At 42.5% G+C, this 21,287-nt stretch overlaps 1 protein-coding gene across 1 annotated transcript in view; it reads right to left on the bottom strand.

The window, feature by feature from the left end:
- PPM1H (protein phosphatase, Mg2+/Mn2+ dependent 1H) overlaps positions 1 to 21,287 on the bottom strand; it is a 257,523-nt gene that overhangs the window by 125,413 nt on the left and 110,823 nt on the right. Inside the window, exons 3-4 of the mRNA XM_065887438.1 lie at positions 12,369 to 12,713; positions 3,234 to 3,346 (exon numbers count right to left, since the gene is read on the bottom strand). Coding sequence (XP_065743510.1) covers positions 3,234 to 3,346; positions 12,369 to 12,713 — 458 coding nt within the window. The remainder of the gene's footprint in view (positions 1 to 3,233; positions 3,347 to 12,368; positions 12,714 to 21,287) is intronic.

Below are 21,287 nucleotides of genomic sequence, written 5' to 3'. Positions count from 1 at the left end.
TCAAACCAGTGCAAATGTTCCTTTTTCCTAAGTGTAAATAATTATGGGGTAGTGATCCTATGACAAAGATTTGCTTCACTCTCAAAATTGTCAAGATTTAAAGCAAACAGATGCGCAGCCAATATCTGATAGTAAAGAAGAAAAATTAGCAATTAATCAGGGCTCTGTTGTCAGAATTCTCTGTTAGCCTGACCATTTGTTTAAACTGAGCCCTTGGATTCACGACTACTTGTCCATAAGTCATAATGGACCTATATTTACGTAGATCTGATAAAAAAAATCACTTAGCTGCTGTTTCTTGGGAAGAACTGAATATATTTGTAAACACAAACACCTATGTTATTAGTATATAAACTAGGCAATGATCCTACATAAGGTGATATCAAATATGTATTGTTTATACAAGAGCTGAAAATACACTAACTAGTAAGTGTCCTACAAGTTATTTTTTGGACAGTGCATACAATACAAACTCATACTGCTCTTATGTCTCTACATGACATATGACCCATAAGTGAACAGCAAACCCAACTCGTCAGCCATAAAACCCCAAATTCATATCTGGATACTGGGGCCAGAATACTACAAATGTAATTAAGCTGATTAGGTTTTAGAGATGTTGTTTTCTCATAAAATAATTTGTGTAGTTGGTGGGGAGGGGGGTGTGCTTTACAGCTTTAATAAGGACAAAAGCACCTGTTAAGCTTTTCAAATTAGGAATAGCATGTAAAACATCATACTTCTGTGGACACGTAGAAACATAGGAACTTCAGGTACTTGAGAATTTCAAAAACGGACTCTAAGAAAGATAAAATAACCAAAAGATCAACCTTTAGAGAACCACTTTACTTTCCCAAAGTGTCACACCTCACAGTGACAATCTTTAGAATGCCAGAATGTTTAGAAATTAATATTTAGTCCAATATCACCATTTTCATAGATGAGGAAATCAAGATCTGGTCTAGACACTGGCACTTAAAAGGGGGTGGGGTGGGACGCAAGGTCCTGAACAGGGCACTGAGCTTCTGGGAAGTAGGGCTGAAGCCCTGGAGCTCTGTCAGGGAGCTCAGAGCTTTGAAGGAAACTGTGCTCAAAAACGCGGACAGGGCGTTGGGGAGGAGCTGCTTCTCTGAAAGGCATAATCCAACATAAAGATATTCTGGGCATGGAAGTTGGGTTACCTTCCGAGCCTGGGGTCCTCTGGTGAAAGATGCTTCCCTGGGACGATGGGCAGGAACAAAGCACTCGGTCACCACCTTCATCACTGGAAGGGCCAGGGAAGCAAACTCTTTTCGAAAAACACGGAACCAGACATCAAGACTAAAGGTGAATATGAGTGCAAAAGCTGTATCATCGATTCGGTTTTACACAGAACAGAAAGGAATCATCCCCTGACCTGCACATCTGTCTCCAGCAAGCTGAAGATCCAGAAGTGAACAAGGGCTCAGAGGCCGGTCCTCAGTGTGTATCTTACAAGGCCCTGGGAGATGATGATTCCTATTTTCAAGATGCTCCAACCCTGGGGAGGGCAAGAGGGGCAGCAGATGTGCTGGTGATTTTCCACTTGCCCCCCACCCTGGAGATGCAATCTTGGCCTGTGTCTGTGCCCTGGCTGACCAACCTCTCTGACCCTCATTCCAGCCAGGCTCATCCAATGGGAGGCCCTGGTAGGAGAAAGCGGGATAGGAAGAAGGAGAAGTCGGAGTATTTCCTCCCATTCTCTCCTGTGGCCCCTGCCTAGGGGCCCTCATCTGTGGCCCCCTCTCCTGGGCTTGGCTGTAGCATTTCCTCCCTGGACCCTGCAGGCCTAGGGGGCTTCAATGCCCTCCTGGTCTCAATGCTCCTAGCCCGTCCCCTTTCACTCTTTCATTCAGTTGATCCATGTGAGTTGGAGTCTGTCTCCTGCCAGGACCACTAGGGAATAGAAGCCATGAAATAAACATGGCATCTTATACTCACTTCCACTTACTTGGAAAAATTTTATATTGAAACTGAGAGAGCAGAACAGAAATCCACATAAACCTTAAAAATAAACAGACCTTCCAAAATCTTCAAACTCCAAATACTGCTGCGTTGGCAGGTCACAGTCCTTTGGTCTCCAGAATCTTTAGTGGCAAGACAGGGAGAGGATGCTTAACTAGGTTGACTGGAAACTCCCTCAGGCTCTCCTGCTCTCTGGAATTCACCGATTGCCTGAGGGAGTCAGGGAAGGGGAGGGTCCGAACTCAGGGGAGGGCTAGACCAAGCAGAGATGTTGAGAAGAGGCAAGTGACTCAGAAGAAGAAGCGGGAGGAATGACAGCATCTTTAGACCACAGCCCGTGTAGGGAAATCACTCATCCTCTGAGGACATCACGATTAGAGTCCAGTACTTTGACTGCTTTCAGAATAGAGTCGGCCTTTGGCAAAAAGTCCTGCTAGAAGGCCAACATGTTTTGTTACTCAAGGGGCGGAGAAATGTATAATCCATATTACAACACTTTTCACAAAGTCTGTGAAAATTAATTTAATATTGACTAAATAACAGATGTGGCCATACCTAAAGTGAGCACATATCAGTCATTTAAAAGAAGATTAAAACACAAGTCTATCTGATTTCTGGTAATACTGGATAGAGTAAGGGTTAACCACCATCTCTTGCCCCAAAGTCCTCTCAGCTGAACCCAGAAGAGAGGAAAATGCAGGCTGTAGGGGCACATGCATAAAAGGAGACACTCCTGGGCTTCTGGGAGGGGACACAGGGCAAAGTTACTGAGTAGAAAACGAATTAGCTGGGGAGTCCTCCCCGGGCCCCTCCAAACACCCATTTCATTCAAATCCCTTTCCTCCCTCCTCATCTCTCTCACATATTATGTCCCTGCTAATAAGCTTTCATCGAAAATCAGGTTCTGAAGTCAAAAAACATTTGGACACTACTGGTTTAGGTTAAACACAAGTGTATACATACATATATATATATATATATATATATATATATATATATATATATATATATATACACACACGTGAACTGCTACTACAGACAGGTAAGGAGAAGACCACCCATATCTTTTAATACCTTCCCGATGAGTCTTCTTAAATGCACTCTTATCCAGATATAGAAGGCTTATCTTTCTCAATATCTAATCCCAAGCAGGATTATTTTATTTCTAAGCATTTAACTTTTTAAAAATGATTTAAAAATTAAAGGAAGGCATTGAACTTTAGGAAGAACCAGAGGGCTACTCTGCTTACCTGCTGTCCCCAGCATTTGCTACGTACAGCTTCCCCAAAAGGCAAATCACGATGAGGGCTGTGCAACCACCAGATATACTGTATGAACTCCTCTCTCGTTCAATTTGTAGGTCCTGGAGAAGAAGACAAAGTTAGTACTGGACTGTACAGGAACAAAGACTGTCTTAGCCTTGCTCCCTCAACACAGCCCTAAGATTTGAGTACGACTCGAAGAAGGGACAAGAAAATCTTTAGTACTGGCTTTCTATCAACTGACAAGCATTTCTGGAGAGGACACTGGCATAAAACGGTCGCCTACCAGACCATGTGCGGACCAGAGACAGGAAACAAGGGAAGGCAAACAGATATAATCAGACAAAAATGAGAAGAATTAAACCAACTGTATTTAATAAATATCATGGCTTACGGAAAATTCAGTCTTTGTATGGACAGCCTGAGCTGCTGTGGAAAACAGATGAGAGGCTAATAATGTCGAGTGCTTGGACCTGATCAGTGTTTTTAACCCCAAAGTCTCCAATAAATAAATTCCTTTACAGCTAGACGAGACAGGTGACTTGAAGGACTGTGTCCTCAATTCAACTTGGGCAGGAGTCCACCCCCATCTTACTGATCAAAGATAGAAGCTTCTGAACTCTGAACCTCTTCCCAAGGCCACTAATTCACAAGAGGGACACACACGCATAGTATCAGCCAACCATCAGTGAGCACTTCCTCTATATCAGGCAGTGCGAGAAGCACTTTACATATAGAATCGCATCTCATTCTCACAACTGTAACATTCACCTCACTGTTCAGATGCAGACAAGTGGGGAACTTGCCCATATTTACCCCAGTGGAGTTTGGATTCCAATCGGGTTCTCCTCCTCTAAAGCCTAGTATTTATTACCTGCCACCTAATGAGGTCTCCCCAAGGAAATTAAAAATAGAACCACATTCCCACGGACAGAGATGCATCATCCTCCAGACAGATGTCTTTGTGAAATGCTGTGTCAGTGACAGAAGCCAGGGTTCCTTGACCTCAGAAAAATGAGAGTTGTTAGGAAAATAAACCGAATGCTGCCCAAAATAATGGCAAATGTTCTCATCGCCATCTATTGTTGGGGCCAAGGAAGAAAGGACGAGGGTGGGGTACAGAAGAGCAGGAAATGGTGCTCTGGCTGACTCTGAGGCTGCTGTCGGCTGACCAAGGGCCAGGGCCTGTTTGTGATGCTTAGAAACCCACAGAATTAGAACTCAGCTACTTCAGCCAGCCTCCTGATGGGAAGCAGAGATAATTCAGTAATCCAGCATTTATCGGCAGCTGCTGTGCTCCAGAGGCCAGAGGCGATAAGACAAAGTCAGAGAAATCACCAAGGAGAAGCTGGAAACAGGAGAAGAGCCTGAGCTTTGAAAACAGATTAAGAACACAGTATTGGTCAAAATGTAAGGAGGGGAAAAGTACGAAGACAAGACCTGGGAGAAACTAACATACTGGGAATGAACTGAGTAAAGGTTAAGGGCCGGTGGAGGCGGGGTGTGGGGAAGCTGAGGAACCATCGGGAGGGGTAAGAATGAGTGTACAATATGGGACGTGACGGTTTAGAAGCAGGTGAAGAAAAATTCCAAAAAGGGGTTGAGTGAATGACAACATCAAGTGCTCCAGACGGGTCAAGCACAAGGACCACCCCCAAAGACCACACTGAATTTTAAAAATTCATTTACAATCTCTGTATAAATTAGCTTAAAGGGGCTGTCATGAGGATTAAATTAGACGGCGTAGATGAGGGGCTTCGGAGACGAGCTAGATTCTCCCCACAGCCTGGATCCCATGACTGAGAGCAGAGACCTTTCTTGCTCAGTGCTAGATCCTCAACACCCATATTGGGCCAAGTAAAACGTAATTTAATAAATATCTATTCAATGGGCAAATAAAGAAATACATTATAAAACGCCTGGGTTTCCAATTATCTCCCCACCATTTTACCTCTGCCTTAACATGAGACATGTGTCCCACCATTCATAAGTGAAAAGCTTACAACATGCATAAACACTCACTGAGATGAATAATTAAGCAGGAACCCAGGCTTCCAATAACACGCAATTGATAGGAATGAATGAATGGTTCTTAGAACCCAAGCAGGGATGGCAGGAGGCTGGAGGGTGACACGGGAGGAGGGACACACGTCAGCAGGGAAAGACCGTCACAAGAAAGTGACAGACGGGAAAGAAAACATCAAGACGTCAGAAGTTCCGCCTGTTGAACCTCCAAACAGTGCATCAAAACAGAACCAACAACCCTATTCACAAAGGAGTTTGCGGGTAGGTTTATGCAATTTTTTTGCATTTAAATAAATAAAATAAAGTTGATATTATGATAGATATATATTTCATCAAATTAATATAGAAACTGGTATATAAAGCCCACACTCAATACTAACATTTTTAATACACTGGAAAGAACTGCTCTAGCTACAGAAACTATCCTTTCACATCCAGAATCACTATTTGTTTGAATACCTAAAGTCTGAATGAAAGGCAGTTTTGAGTAAAAATCCTTTAAGCACCCAACTGCTTACAGACTGGAGTGTGAATGATGCTTGACGGACTTAAACCATTGGTGCGATCCAAAAAGTAGAGTCCACGTGAAAGAGCCGCCCACGTCAAAGAATTCCTCTGGGACTCAGACAAACAAGTTTATTCTGCATCGTAGGTGCCTTACTTATCATGGTTTACATCACCAGAAAATCTGATTATAAAGTTATTTCATCTTTTAAAAAAATATCAAGATAGAGTGTTTGACACTAAGATTTTCTGCTACAGCAGAGTTCACATTTGCCTTTCATTTAGGGGGAAATATTCCAGTTAGCCTGCCCATTGAATGCCTTGTTATGACATTAATAGCGTCAGTATTTTTTTCTAATTGATTTCACCGTTTCTTTCATCTTTTCCTACCTTCCCTCTGCAGTTCCCCCAGCATAAGGAATGCAAATTTGGCAACATTTCCACATAAACAGTGGCCCAAAGTCTAGCTATTTTTTATACAAGAAACTTTGCTAACAGGCTCATGCTTTCATCACCTCCCGCCTCTGCGTGCTAATAGACATATGCGTGTGCGCTCAGACGCACACTTTAATTACATGTGTGCTCTCTGGGATCACAGTGAAAGGATTTGAAAGATGTGTTTCCACAGACTTCATCCGCCCTGTAGGATTCACTGACATGAAAATATGCTCTTTTATTTCTTCTTCTAAAACTGGGTGTAACTAGAACATATTCTAAAAATAATTGCTTCCCCCTCCCCTCCCTAGAAGACAAAATAGCACATTTTTTTCCTACACCACCTACTCCTCTTTAAAAGATGCTTCACAAAATCTTAGTATTAAAAGGAACATTAAAGGACCATCTGGGTGGTCCTTCTACTACCAGGTCAAACGTGATAAATGAAGTCAATAAAGATATATTTACTGTTGAATTAACTACCTAATTTCTTCAAACTCTTAACTTTTCCAGTTAGCTTAAGCTTCTCACACTCTACATTTAAAAAAAAATTTTAAATGTATCCCTCAAGAAGTTTGGGTACTTTTTTCAAAAGATTAAGGAAATCATGAAAAATTGCCCACTGCTTGTGCTAAACAAAGACCGATTTGGAATATCTCCCCCATTTTAGCTGCCATGAACCTCAAGACATAAGTCTAGAATAAATTACCAGCAAAACACATGCACATACTATCATTCCTTTTCAAGTATGATCTAAAAGGATCAACTTAAGTGACTCAGAAGATTCCATTAACAAGATAATTGATTTATCTGTTCAATCAAGAGTCCCTCTCAAGGCTGCTTTCTACCTAGCAGAACTGATTTATCCTGTGTTGCATCTGTCTAAATATTACATTTAAGCAAGATTTATCTCTAAATCAAAGAATGGATCCAATTTTTAAGACTTGGGATTGTATTTTGCTCCTTTTTGTTGCAAGGAAGAATGAGAGCAGTGAAGGGAAAAAAGAATGTGTGTGAAAGGAGACTAATTCAGCAGGAAAGAATTGCAAGAAAGAAAATATATTTTTCGGGATCACTGTAATTTGCTTCGAAAGTCCCACAGATGATGCATCTCCAGGATTATTCTTTGTTTCCTACCAATTTCAGGTCGCAAAAGGAAAGCAATATCAAACACCAGAAGGCAGCGAGTGTTGGGTGGTTTCAATAGGACCTGGCACCTCCCCCTAGCTGGGTTAAAACATGGTTATGAGCACATTGCTAATAGCGTCAGTCACAAATAATAAGATTCTGCATGGTTTTAGTATCTGGGACTGATTTCGGTTTATTCTGAGAAGCCAATCTGTCAGCCAAGCAATGGGGAAGGGACAAACCAGCACTGCCTAATATCGCCACCTGCTGGCTGTTGGTGGAATCACATGCTCATTCCTTCTCGGAAGAACTTCCTGTTCTACTAAAAACAAAGACAAAACAAAAACAAAAAGCCTCTAGCTTAAATACAGACAGACCAACAGGTCCACTTACCATTACTATTCTAATTCTCAAAACCATTAAAATGTATAAACTATAAATTAGCTTTGCATTCATCCTCCTTTTTCACCATCGTGCCATCATATGGTTTTTACCGACAAAGCCAAGCTGAGTGGTATTTCCAACCATTTACTCAGTGACAGTAAGATGTATGCTAGTTTTACAAGTTAAAATGTTGCCATTTTTCTCCCTTCATAACAATCAAACCTCCAAAACATTCTTCACTGTGGCGAGGAATCTATACCCACACTGAAAAGGAAATAGGACAGAATTTTGAGATCCTCCTGCCTGTGTCTATAACTCAATTCCTGTAGGTAAAAAAGGTCATCACTGCTGACTTGCTTCTGATTCCTAGGAGGGCAAAGGTCTCCTGCAACTATACCAACAATGGAAGTGACTTCTTACATGACTCCCCTGTTTTTGGAGGGTATGGAAGTAGGAAGGAGACTGACATCAGGACTTAGAAGACATTTATCTTCTTCGTATCTGTCATCTTGAGCCAAGCAACCACCTAAACATAGTAGGTGACAAAACTTAGCTGCAGAAGTAGGCATTGTTACAAAGTATAGTTGGGAAGCAGAAATGAAGTCAGTCAGAAAGTTCCTGAGATCCTGGTCCTCTTGGAAGCGAGGGTTCATTTTCCACGGTGGACACAGGAGGAGCTGGCCACGCGGCCTTCACTCTGAAGGGAGATCCAAGATGAGATACAATAGGGGACCACAGGGCAGACCCACTTCTGCCAGCATGGATCAGAGGCCCGTGGTCAGAGGTCACCTCCTCACAAGCCACGTACTGTGCCAGACAACCCCAGGATCAAAGAGAAGAGGAAAAACAGTGCCTTCAAAGAGGCTTACCGTATTTGATGAAACTTACCATCTCCTCTGGTCCACAGCGTTTCCCCCCCACTTCTGTTACTCTTTATTTTTCGACGGGTACCTACTTTTTCCTAGAAATAGGTACTATTTATTCTGGTCTGGTGTTTCTGAATCTTTTTATCCAATTTTCTCTTTCAGATAGATATGAACATTTCACTTAATGTCACTCAGAACATTAAAACAAATGAGATACTATCTATCTCTGTGTTCGTATAATGTGACGACAAATACCCCCAGATACAAAATCCAATGTTTTTCTTCTAGGCCCCCATGGTGTCTAGAAGAATGCTGGCTATAAAATATAAGCAACTGAGGGCTTCCCTGGTGGCGCAGTGGTTGAGAGTCCACCTGCCGATGCAGGGGACACGGGTTCGTGCCCCGGTCCGGGAAGATCCCACATGCCGCGGAGCGGCTGTGCCCGTGAGCCATGGCCGCTGAGCCTGTGCGTCCGGAGCCTGTGCTCCGCAGCGGGAGAGGCCACAACAGTGAGAGGCCCACGTACCGCAAAAAAAAAATATATATATATATAAGTAATTGAGAAGGGCACTGGTGGGAGGTGGGGAGAGAGGAATGACCTCTGATTCTACTTTGCTGAACTGTCATAAATAAGGCAAAACCCCAAACGAAAGGCAAGCTTTGCCTTTATTATGTTACATTCTGAATTTCAGGAGGGGTGGCTGCAAATATGTCATCAGTGTGGCAAATTTGAGGCTTAGGTGCTGGGCATGGGGAATTTTTAGGGATTGAAAGTGCAGGAGAAAGCAAGAGAGCCACAAAGCTGAAATGACTGAATCTTATTCAATATTGGGTTTTCCTATTACAGGGGATCAGAATGGCATAAAACCTGCAATACCTAAAGAACACCTAGAAAGTTAGAAAGTAGCTGGCTGTTGTGAGGAAAAAAATTAAGAATGGCCGGGAGATTCCAAACCTGCTCCCCTCAGAAAGGTCTAAAGGAGGAACCACCAAGGTCAGGCCAACAGAATAAGGAAATCAGCTGTGTGTTGAGCATTTCAAACCAAAGTTTACCTTTAAACGCTGACCGTCAAAACCTAATAGCGAGAAAGGGTGGAAAGAAAAAGTATTTTTTATGTTGACAATGGCCTTCCGTAGTATGCTGTATAATTTCTCTGTTGTAAGTTCTGAAGCTCAACCCAAGCTATTTAATGGCTAAGTCAGGCACTTTTCTGTGACGCTGGAGTAGATTTTTCCTGAAGTCCCTGATGAAGCAAAGAAAAAAACTAGAGCATCTCTCTAATTAGGGTAAACATATGACATCATCCAGACAGGGACACTTTTGAGAGTAAAAGGGGACAGTATTAATAACTATTCTGGGCCAACAGGCATCAGCTGGCTCAGTCCCCAGCCATGCAGGAGGCAGGGCCACACTGCCGAGAACCAGGAGAACCAAGGAATGATGAGTATTCTCCCTTAATAAGTCCAAGCACATGGTGCAAAGCCCAGTTAGCAGGCACTCTGGGGGCTAGACAATCTGGGAAAAACGTTAAGTGTGAAGAAGAAGCTATAGGGTGGGGTGGATTAGAAAAGAACAGAATGGCTTAAGGCCCCAAATCCATATTATGGCACAGCAAGTCATCCACAGGCTGGTTACAGATGGCCTCTCCAAGTCACCTTACAGCATCCCTACGCTTGAAATCTGCATCTAACCATGGTGGACGTCAGCTTGCTGCCTTTGGCCCATCTGGGTTCTCTCCGTGATGTGGGTCTTCACACAAACGGTTGTCTCTGCCCAGAGCACTCTCCCAGCTCCCACGCTCTGTCTGCTTTCTTCCCACTCTCTGAAAGCATTGCTTCTCCGGGGAACCCTACTTCATCTCTTTATCAGATTCCTACCTACTCTGCATTTCTTCTCTCGAGGCCCTTCCCATTTATATTTTATCTGTTTAATATCTGTCTTTGCCTAATTTCTTCCATGCTTTTTTCCCAGCTAGCCCTGGCTTAGAGTTAGTTCTCAACAAATATTTATGGATTGAATGAATTACACTGGAAAGCGAAGTGATCTTTTCGCTGTCAACCAAGTGTCCAAGAAAGATTTCTGGTAATGAATCAGCTAGTGAAAAGTTATTAAAAATTTAAAAAACAAGAATGGGGCTCTTTACTAAGTATTTTTCTGAATGAGCCTCTCAAGTACAGTAGGTGCTAGGAACCCTGCACCATTAATGGGCAGAAACAGTCTGAGATGGGTGTGGAGGCTTGACTCAATGTGACATTGGCCTCTAGTGGATGAAGTGGAGAATACAGCAGTGCGAAGTAAAAGATACCTCAGAGTACTAGCAATTACCGAAGGAAATAAAAAAGCCAAAATTTCTTCTGCTTTTTTCACTTCTATCATGTAAGCTGACTTCTTCTCCCATTAGGGGGAAGGTCCACTGTCAAATTGTTACCTCAATTCAATATTTAGCTTTCTGAGCATCCATGTTTAGAAACAGCTATTCACATCAGAGCCTCCATGATAGAGGGAGATTTTTATACCAAGCCCCGAGGAGGAGTCCGTTTTTCTAACCTTGATTCCTTTTTTTCCTAAATAATCTTTTCTTGCCTCCTGGTGTTTTTCTTGGGATTGAAGGCTACCAGATACTCCTGACATGGAGGTGCATTTTAACCACCTGCTACTCAAAAGGGTAAATATGTGACAAGGAGGGAAACGCTGGAACCCAAGAAGAAATGAGTTAAAGTGAGGAGAGACTGCAAATTAGAGGCATGAGTATATGAACAATTTTTTGCCTCGTAAACAAGTCAGATGACGCTGTTTAATATTATTTACTTTTGTCCTCTCATTAGCACTCAACCTGACATCGTAAGATCCTGGAATGTGCATGGGGTGTACATTCAATTCTGCAGAGATGCTTCTAGCTACTCCTGCTCTACCTAAGAGCTTGTCATCACTTTTTAATCTCCAGGTTATAAGGACACTACTGGCCACTCACCCTACTCGAGTCCTTATAACATCTCTACATATCTCCTACTGTATCTGCATGCAGGAGGCTGCTCAGGAGAGAAAACCTTTGGAACCCAAATAGTTGCCTCAGTATAAAGTGAGCTCGAGGGGGTGGCACAGGAGAGACCTTCTATGTGCATTCTCACCGGGCAGAGGGACAAGCAGGGGACACCGGGAGGGCAGCTTAGTATGTTCTCAGGAGGGAGGCTGAATCCCTTGATCAGACATATTCAAATTTTAAATGTACAAACAAATCCACGTTCCCAAGTAAAACAAAGAATTCTTGGATACTGGCTCCTACCTGCTTTAAGCAGTGGGAACCACACTGCCAATCATGGGAAAACAGCTGTTCTCAGATCAGATCTGTACAGCAAGCGTACTTCTGAGCACTTTACTAAAAGCTCCATTTCCCCAAACACCTGGAATTCGTATACATACGTGTAAAACAGATGGCAACCGAGCTCACAGTTTCAATTAAGTTCAATCCTACCAGCTGGCATCCATAAGAGTTGGCAGAAAGAGAAGCAATACGCATCCATTTAATAAGCCTATCACCTCATGCACTATCCCTCTTCCATCTTCTTTTACACCTTTGCCAGCACTGGATGCTAGAACTCTCTTGCTGCCCACTTCTTTTGAGAATGGAAGTCCTGCTGTAAAAGGAGAAGACGGAGGGGACCATGCAGCAAGTGGACAGGTCAGAGACATGCCCTTCCAGGGAACTTTCTAAGAAACAAGTATGTGGCTTAAGTGACCACCCGGGCCCCTGCTGCCCTAGAGTCTTCAGTGATTACCTACCATTTCCTTGAATGCACTTTCAAGAGCCCCGATGACGAGGCACTCATGCGGGATCTTCTTCTCGGTGAAGAAGCGCGTGGGCGGGGTGCTGGGGGAGCCGGGGGCGCCCACCCCTCCACGGAGCGAGGCCGCGCGGGTCAGAGTCCGGCTGTTCGCGGGTGTGTGGTCGGGCTCCTCGCCCAGGCAGGTGGGCGGCAGCACGGCAGAGTTCTTCAGGATCTCCACAATGTCCTGCAGCTGCTCCGTGACATGGTGCTGCAGCAGGCGGGATGCCACCACAGCAGCCCCGGACCCCGCGTGACCGTCAAACAGCGACCAGTAGTGGCAGGAAACGCCTTCTGATTCCTGCAGGAGGAGGGAGACAAGGAAGAGTGAGAAACGCAGTGGCCACTGCCCCAGGGTGAGGGCGTGACACCTCCAGGGGTCAGCGCGTCCATCCGGTTGTCTGTCTGCAAACAACGGGGTCAAAACCGAGCAAAACACTTAGGGAAGGATCCCCAGATTCATCGCTGATGTTACCACCACCCCAGGGAGAAAGTGGTCCCTGCCTGTCCACCCAGGGCAGGAGTCCAAGTCACCACCCCCTCAGTTGGGGTGAGATCTACTTTAATTTGATGTGCAGAAGTGAGAGGTAAAACTCCATGCAAACAGGTAGGTCTTTACAGTTTTAACAGCTAACCCCGCACCTCCCTTCTGCTGCAACCCCCAAGCAGGTTTGACCTGGAGTCTCTGGAAGAAGTTAGGTCTTTTTTACAGATTCTTCAAGGGGAGATAAATAGACCCATTTTCGCCTCATAGGGCTTTTACACTCTCAGATAATTGCCCCATCTGCTTATGTCTACATCCTGAATTTGTAGAACATGTTTTTCCCTTGAACACCCAGTCTAGTCCACCCTTCACAAGACGCAGTCAATTCAAATCTCCTCTTCATGTTTCCTACTCCCCTCAGTTTTCCAGCTGTCACTCAGCATCTTGGCTTCCTCTTCCTACCCTAAAGCTACGTGCAGCCCATGTTCCCTCATCTACCACAGATCTTGTACCTGCTGGTTGATTCTGAGACCATTTCAAGATGAACACTTTTAAAAACCATGTTTGAATCACATACGCCTAAGATGTTAGTAGCTATAGGGGGGAAAAAAAAGCAGCTCAATTATGGTGTAGCTAGAGGAATAAGATATTAAATACTGAGATTAAATAGGTACGGTGCATATAACACCCACTACTGACAACTAGGCTTATCTAGCCTGCAGCAATAAATGTTGAATTCTTTTTTTTTAGTTGAAGCCATTATATAAAGTTCTTTTGGTCTATCTTACTTTTTTAATTGAAAGTATTTGACCTATAACATTGTATAAATTTAAGGTATACAATAGGCTTATTTGATACATTTATATATTGTGATATAGTTGCCATCATAGCAATAGCTAGCATCTCTATAACTGTGGGTTTTTGTGGTTAGAATAACTAAGATCTCATCTCCTATCAAGTTTGATTATTATAATACAATATTGTTGTCTGTGTTATGTTCGGTGTGCTGTGCACTATCTCTAGGACTTTTTTACAACTCCTGTTTGTACTTTTACCCAACATTCCTCCTTATACCTCCCACCCTCCAGTCCCCGGTAACCACCATTTTGGTCCATCTTAGAATGATGCTGGAAGATACTGTGTACTTAGGGTGACATATGCCATTACTCTACTTGTACCCTTTAAAACTTTGTTTTTACTCGATTCTGTGCTAGATGCTTAGAGATAAAATAGTCTTGTTTTTTGTCAACAAATATTTACTGAGCACTCTTTCTGCGACAGGCACAAAAGTAGGCAGTGGGGATGAAAGACTAGATGAAAGATACAGAGACAGGGTCTGATTTTAAGAATCCAGTGGAGGAGACAGACACTGATCAAATAATCACACAAGTAAATGCAAGATCATAATTCTGGTGAGGGGACAAAGTGCTGTGAGGCCAGCCTGCAAAGGGGCATACTGGAGGCTTCCTGAGCACTGAGGACCAGGCTGAGGACCACTGGAAATTCACAAGATAAAGAGGGGAAAGGAGGGAACACCAGGCAGCAAAAACAGCAGGTGCAAAGGTTCCGTGGTAGAAGGTGTGTGATGGTCAAGAGGAGACTGGACCGTGGCCATGTGGCTGACTAGGGGACAGAGGCAGGAAAGGAGGGAGATGACATGAGACTGGAGAAGGAGGTAGTAGTTGGACCACTCAGTCCTTCCAGGACACATGAAGGATCTTGACTTTAGCTTAAGAGTAACAGAAAGCCATTGATTGAAGTGGGAGTTAGAAAATAGATTTGTATTTTTAAAAGATTTGTATTTTTAAAAGATCATTTGTATTTTTATTTGTATTTTTAAAAGATCATTCAAGCTAAAGGTGAGAAGATGGCGGTGGGAAGACGCAGAGTTCGCATCGCCCCACAACTGCCGGATGCTGGTGGGGGACCCCGATGCCCAAGGAGATGGGAAGAACCCCCAACTGAACCGGTAGGACATGGGGGGACTGAAGGGGGAGGAGAAGTGGAGGCTGGACAGGACCGGTGCCCTGAGGTGTGTCTGAGACTGGGGAGGGGTTCTGGGAACGCTCCAGTGCCTGGAGGGACCCTCAGGGGCTTGGATCAGGGCGGAGCACGCCCAGCGTTTCCCCTGCCCAACTGGCTGGGGAAGTCTGCCCAGCTCTCAGGCTGGGTCCTATGCCCTCAGAAGTCCCCCCTGGACGGGGTTGGTCCTGGGGGCATAGCAGAGGGGCTGGGAGAGAACAAGAGAGGCAGGCGGAGGGGGCCCTCTGGGACCCAAGGAGCAGGAGAGGGGCAGAGGACATTTGCCTCACACAATTGGGCCCAGGGAGCCTGCTGAGCTCCTAGGCTGGTCACCCGCCCTCCAGGCCGCATAGGCCCTGGGGCATAGGAGGGAGGCCAGGAAGACCAGGAGAGGTAGGTGGGAGGGGACCTCTGGGACCGGAGGAGGAGGAGACGAGGGCATTTGCTCCACCCACTGGAGCCCAGGAAGCCTGCTGGGCTCCCAGGTGAGGTCCCCTGCCCTCTGAGACCAGAGGCAGGAGGCAAGCCTGGGCCACTTCTGTTGAGGCTAAGCCCCACCCCCCACAGTTCCCAGGGCCTTTTCCAGCCCTGTGGGTCCTACGCATAGGCCCCACCCACCACCCAAATCTCTCCCTTGCTTAGGCCCCGCCCTCCACAGCCAAGGCCTTTTCCACCTCATTTTTTTTTTTTCTCCTCCTCTTTTTTACTACTGTGGCTCTGTTTTACCTTCTGGTTGTTATTTCATCTACATTTTTATTTTTATATTTTTTCTAACATATCTGTTAGTTTCCTCATCTAACTTTATTTTTTACTTTGCTATTGTTCTCCTTTTATTTTTTCTTTTTTGCCACCCTGTGCAGCTTGTGGCATCTTGGTTCATGAGCCGGGGGTTGGGCCAAAGCTCCTGTGGTGGGAGCTCCATGTCGGAACCACTGGACTAACAGAGAACTTAAAACCCCAGGGAATATTCATCGGAGTGAGGTCTCCCAAAGGTCCTCATCTCAGCACCAGGACCCAGCTCTAACCAATAGCCTACAAACTCCAGTACTGGAAGCCTCAGGCCCAACGACCAGTAAGATAGGGACACAATCCCACTCATTAAAAAATGGAAAAAAAAAAAAAAAAAGAGAGAGAGAGACAGCAAAAAAATATGTCACAGTTGAAGGAGCAAGGTAAAAACCTATAAGACCAAATAAATGAAGAGGAAATATGCAATCTACCTGAAAAAGAATTCAGAGTAATGATAGTAAAGATGATCCAGAATCTTGGAAATAGAATGGAGGCATGGACTGAGACAATACAAGAAATGTTTAACAAAGATCTAGAAGAACTAAAGAACAAACAAACAGAGATGAACCACACAATAACTGAAATGAAAAACATACTAGAAGGAATCAGTAACAGAATAACTGGGGCAGAAGAACGAGTAAGTGACCTGGCAGACGAAATGGTGGAAATAACTGCCGAGGAGCAGTTATAAAGGAAAAAGAATGAAAAGAATTGAAGACAATCTCAGAGACCTCTGGGACAACACTAAATGCACCAACATTCGAATTATAGGGGTCCCAGAATAAGAAGAGAAAAAGAAAGGGTCGGAGAACCTGCTGTATAGAAAATTTTTAATGTAAATTAAAAAAAAAGAAAAAGTAAGGGTCTGAGAAAATATTTGAACAGATTACAGTGGAAAACTTCCCTAACATGGCAAAAGAAACAGTCACCCAAGTCCGGGGAGCACAGACAGTCCCATACAGGATAAAACACACCAAGACACATATTAATCAAACTAACAAAAATTAAGTTCAAAGAAAAAATATTAAAAGCAGCAAGGGAAAAACAAAAAATAACATACAAAGGAATCCCCATAAGGTTATCAGCTGATTTTTCAGAAGAAACTCTGCAGGCCAGAAGGGAGTGGCAGGATATACTTAAAGTGATGAAAGAGAAAAACCTACACCCAAGATTACTCTGCCCAGCAAGGATCTCATTCAGATTTGATGGAGAACTCAAAAGCTTTTCAGACAAGCAAAAGCTAAGAAAATTCAGCACCACCAAGCCAGATTTACAATAACTGCTAAAGAAACTTCTCTAGGCAGGAAACACAAGAGAAGAAAAAGACCCACAAAAACAAACCCAAAACAATTAAGAAAATGGTAATATGAACATACTTATCGATAATAACCTTGAATGTAAATGGATTAAATGCCCCAACCAAAAGACACAGACTGGCTGAATGGACAAAAAAACAAGACCCATATATAGGCCATCTACAAGAAACCCACTTCAGACCTAGGGACACATACAGACTGAAAGTGAAGGGATGGAAAAAGATATTCCATGCAAATGGAAATCAAAAGAAAGCTGGAGTAGCAATACCTGTATCAGATAAAATAGACTTTAAAATAAAGACTGTTAACAAGAGATAAGGAAGGACACTACACAGTGATCAAGGGATCAATCCAAGAAAAAGATATAACAATTATAAATGTTTATACACCTAACATAGGAGCACCTCAATACATAAGGCAAATGCTAACAACCATGAAAGGGGGAATCAACAGTAACACAGTAATAGTAGGGGACATTAATACCCCACTTACACCAATGGACAGATCATCCAAACAGAAAATAAACAAGGAAACACAAGCTTTAAATGACACAATAGACCAGAAAGATTTAATTGATATTTATAGGACAGTCCACCCAAAAGTGGCAGAGTATACTTTCTTCTCAAGCGCACATGGAACATTCTCCAGGATAGATAACATCTTGGGTCACAAATCAAGCCTCAGAAAATTGAAATCATATCCAGCATCTTTTCTGACCACAACGCTATGAGACTGGAAATCAATTATAGGAAAAAAACTGTAAAAACCACAAATACATGGAGCCTAAACAGTGCACTACTAAATAACCAAGAGATCACTGAAGAAATCAAAGAAGAAATAAAAAAATACATAGAAACAAATGACAACGAAAACTCAATGACCTAAAACCTATGGGATGCAGCAAAAGCAGTTTTAAGATGGAAGCTATAGCAATTCAATCTCACCTCAAGAAACAAGAAAAATCTCAAATAAACAATCTAACACTACACCTAAAGCAACTAGAGAAAGAGAACAAAGAAAACCCAAAGTTAGAAGGAAAGAAATCATAAAGATCAGAGAAGAAATAAATGAAATAGAAATGAAGAAAACAATAGCAAAGATCAATAATACTAAAATCTAGTTCTTTGAGAAAATAAACAAAATTGACAAACTCTTATCCAGACTCATCAAGAAAAAAAGGGAGAGGACATAAACCAATAAAATTAGAAATGAAAAAGGAGAAATCACAACTGACACCACAGAAATACAAAGGATTATAAGAGACTACTACAAACAACTATATGCCAATAAAATTGACAACCATGAACAAATGGACAAATTCTTTGAAAGGTACAATTTTCCAAGACGGAACCAGGAAGAATTAGAAAATATAAACAGACCTATCACAGGTAATGAAATTGAAACTGTAAGTAAAAATCTTCCAACAAACAAAACTCCAGGACCAGATGGCTTCACAGGCGAATTCTAACAAACATTTAGAGAAGAGCTAACACCAATCCTTCTCAAACTCTTCCAAAAAACTGCAGAGGGAAGAACACTCCCAAATTCATTCTACGAAGCCACCACCACCCTGATACCAAAACCAGACAAAGATATCACACAAAAAAGAAAATTATAGACCAATATCACTTATGAACATAGATGCAAAAATCCTGAATAAAATACTAGCAAACAGAATCCAACAACATATTAAAAGGATTATACACCATGATCAAGTCGGATTTATCCCAGGGATGCAAAGATTCTTCAATATACACAAATCAATCAATGTGATATACCACATTAACAAATTAAGGAATAAAAACCATATGATCATCTCAAGAGATGCAGAAAAAGCTTCTGACAAAATTTAACACCCACTTATGATAAAAAAAAACTCTCCAGAAAGTGGGCTTAGAGGGAACCTACCTCAACATAATAAAGACCATATATGACAAACCCACAACAAGCATCATTCTCAATGGTGAAAACTGAAGGCATTTCCACTAAGATCAGGAACAAGACAAGGATGCCCATTCTCGCCACTCTTATTCAACAGTTTTGGAAGTCCTAGCCACAGCAATCAGAGAAGAAAAAGAAATAAAAGGAATAGAAATTGGAACAGAAGAAGTAAAACTGTCAGTGTTTGCAGACGACACGATACTATACACAGAAAACCCTAAAGATGCCACCAAAAAACTACTAGAACTAATCAATGAATTTGGTAAGGTTGCAGGATACAAAATTAATGCACAGAAATCTCTGGCATTCCTATACACTAACAAGGAAAAATGAGAAAGAGAAATTAAGGAAACAATCCCATTTGCTATCGCAACAAAAAGAATAAAATACCTAGGAATAAACCTATCTAAGGAGGTGAAAGACCTGTACTCAGAAAACTATACAACACTGATAAGAGAAATCAAAGATGACACAAACAGACGGAGAAATATACCATGCTCTTTGATTGGAAGAATCAATATGGTGAAAATGACTATACTACCCAAAGCAATCTACAGATTCAACGCAATCCCTATCAAACTACCAATGGCATTCTTCACAGAATTAGAACAAAAATTTTACAATTCGTACGGAAACACAAAAGACCTCAAATAGCCAAAGCAATCTTGAGGAAGAAAAATGGACCTAGACAAATCAGGCTCCCCAACTTCAAACTATATTACAAAGCTACAGTAATCAAGACACTGTGGTAGTGGCACAAAAACAGAAATATAAATCAATGGTACGGGATAGAAAGCCCAGAGATAAACCCACACACATATGGTCACCTAATTTATGACAATGGAGGAAGCAACATACAATGGAGAAAGACAGCCTCTTCAATAAATGGTGCTGGGAAAACTGAACAGCTACATGTAAAAGAATGAAATTAGAACACTACCCAACACCATACACAAATATAAACTCAAAATGGATTAAAGACCTAAATATAAGACAGGACACTAAAACTCATAGAGGAAAACACAGGAAAAACACTCTTTGACATAAACCACAGCAACATCTTTTCTGACCCATCTCCTAGAGTAATGGAAATAAAAACAAAAATAAACAAATGGGACCTAATTAACTTTAAAGCTTTTGCACAGCAAAGGAAACCATAAACAACGAAAAGACAACCCTCAGGATGGGAGAAAATATTTGCAAATTAAACAACGGACAAAGGGTAAATCTCCAAAATATATAAACAGCTCATGGAGCTCAATACCAAAAAAACAAACAATTCAATTAAAAAATGGGCAGAAGACCTAAATAGACATTTCACCAGAGAAGACATACAGATGGCCAAAGGCATATGAAAAGATGCTCAACATCACTAATTATCAGAGAAATGCAAATCAAAACTACAATGAAAATGGTCAGAATGGCCATTATGAAAAAATGTATAAACAATAAATGCTGGAAAGGGTGTGCTGAAAAGGGAACCCTCCTGCACTGTTGGTGGGAATGTAAATTGATACAACCACTACAGAGAAGAGTATGAAGGTTCCTTAAAAAACTAAAAATAGAAATACCATATGACCCAGCAATCCCACTACTGGGCATATACCCTGAGAAAATCATAATTCAAAAAGAGTCATGTACCGGGCTTCCCTGGTGGCACAGTGGTTGAGAGTCTGCCTGCCAACGCAGGGGACACGGGTTCGTTACCCAGTCCGGGAAGATCTCACATGCCGCGGAGCAGCTGGGCCTGTAAGCCATGGCCGCTGAGCCTGCGCTCCACAACGGGAGAGGCCCGCGTACCACAAAAAAAAAAAAAAAAAAAAGAGCCATGTACCACAATGTTCCTTGCAGCTCTATTTACAATAGCCAGGACATGGAAGCAACCTAAGTGTCCATCATCAGATGAATGGATAAAGAAGATGTGACACATATATACAATGGAATATTGCTCAACCATAAAAGGAAATGAAATTGAGTTATTTGTAGTGAGGTGGATGGACCTAGAGTCTGTCATACAGAGTGAAGTTAAGTCAGAAACAGGAAAACAAATACCGTATGCTAACAGTTACATATGGAATCTAAAAAAAAAAAAAAAAATGGTTCTGAAGAAGCTAGGGGCAGAAGAGCAATAAAGACGCAGGCGTAGAGAATGGACTTGAGGACACAGGGAGGGGGAAAGGTAAGCTGGGACGAAGTGAGAGAGTGGCATGGACATACATACACTACCAAATGTAAAATAGCTAGTGGGAAGCAGCCTCATAGCACAGGGAGATCAGCTCGGTGCTTTGTGACCAGCTAGAGGGGTGGGATAGGGAGGGTAGGA

This window comes from Phocoena phocoena, chromosome 11 (genome assembly GCF_963924675.1).
Source record: "Phocoena phocoena chromosome 11, mPhoPho1.1, whole genome shotgun sequence".
Classification (NCBI taxonomy): Eukaryota; Metazoa; Chordata; class Mammalia; order Artiodactyla; family Phocoenidae; genus Phocoena; species Phocoena phocoena.
This window is presented reverse-complemented; position numbering and strand designations above follow the sequence as displayed.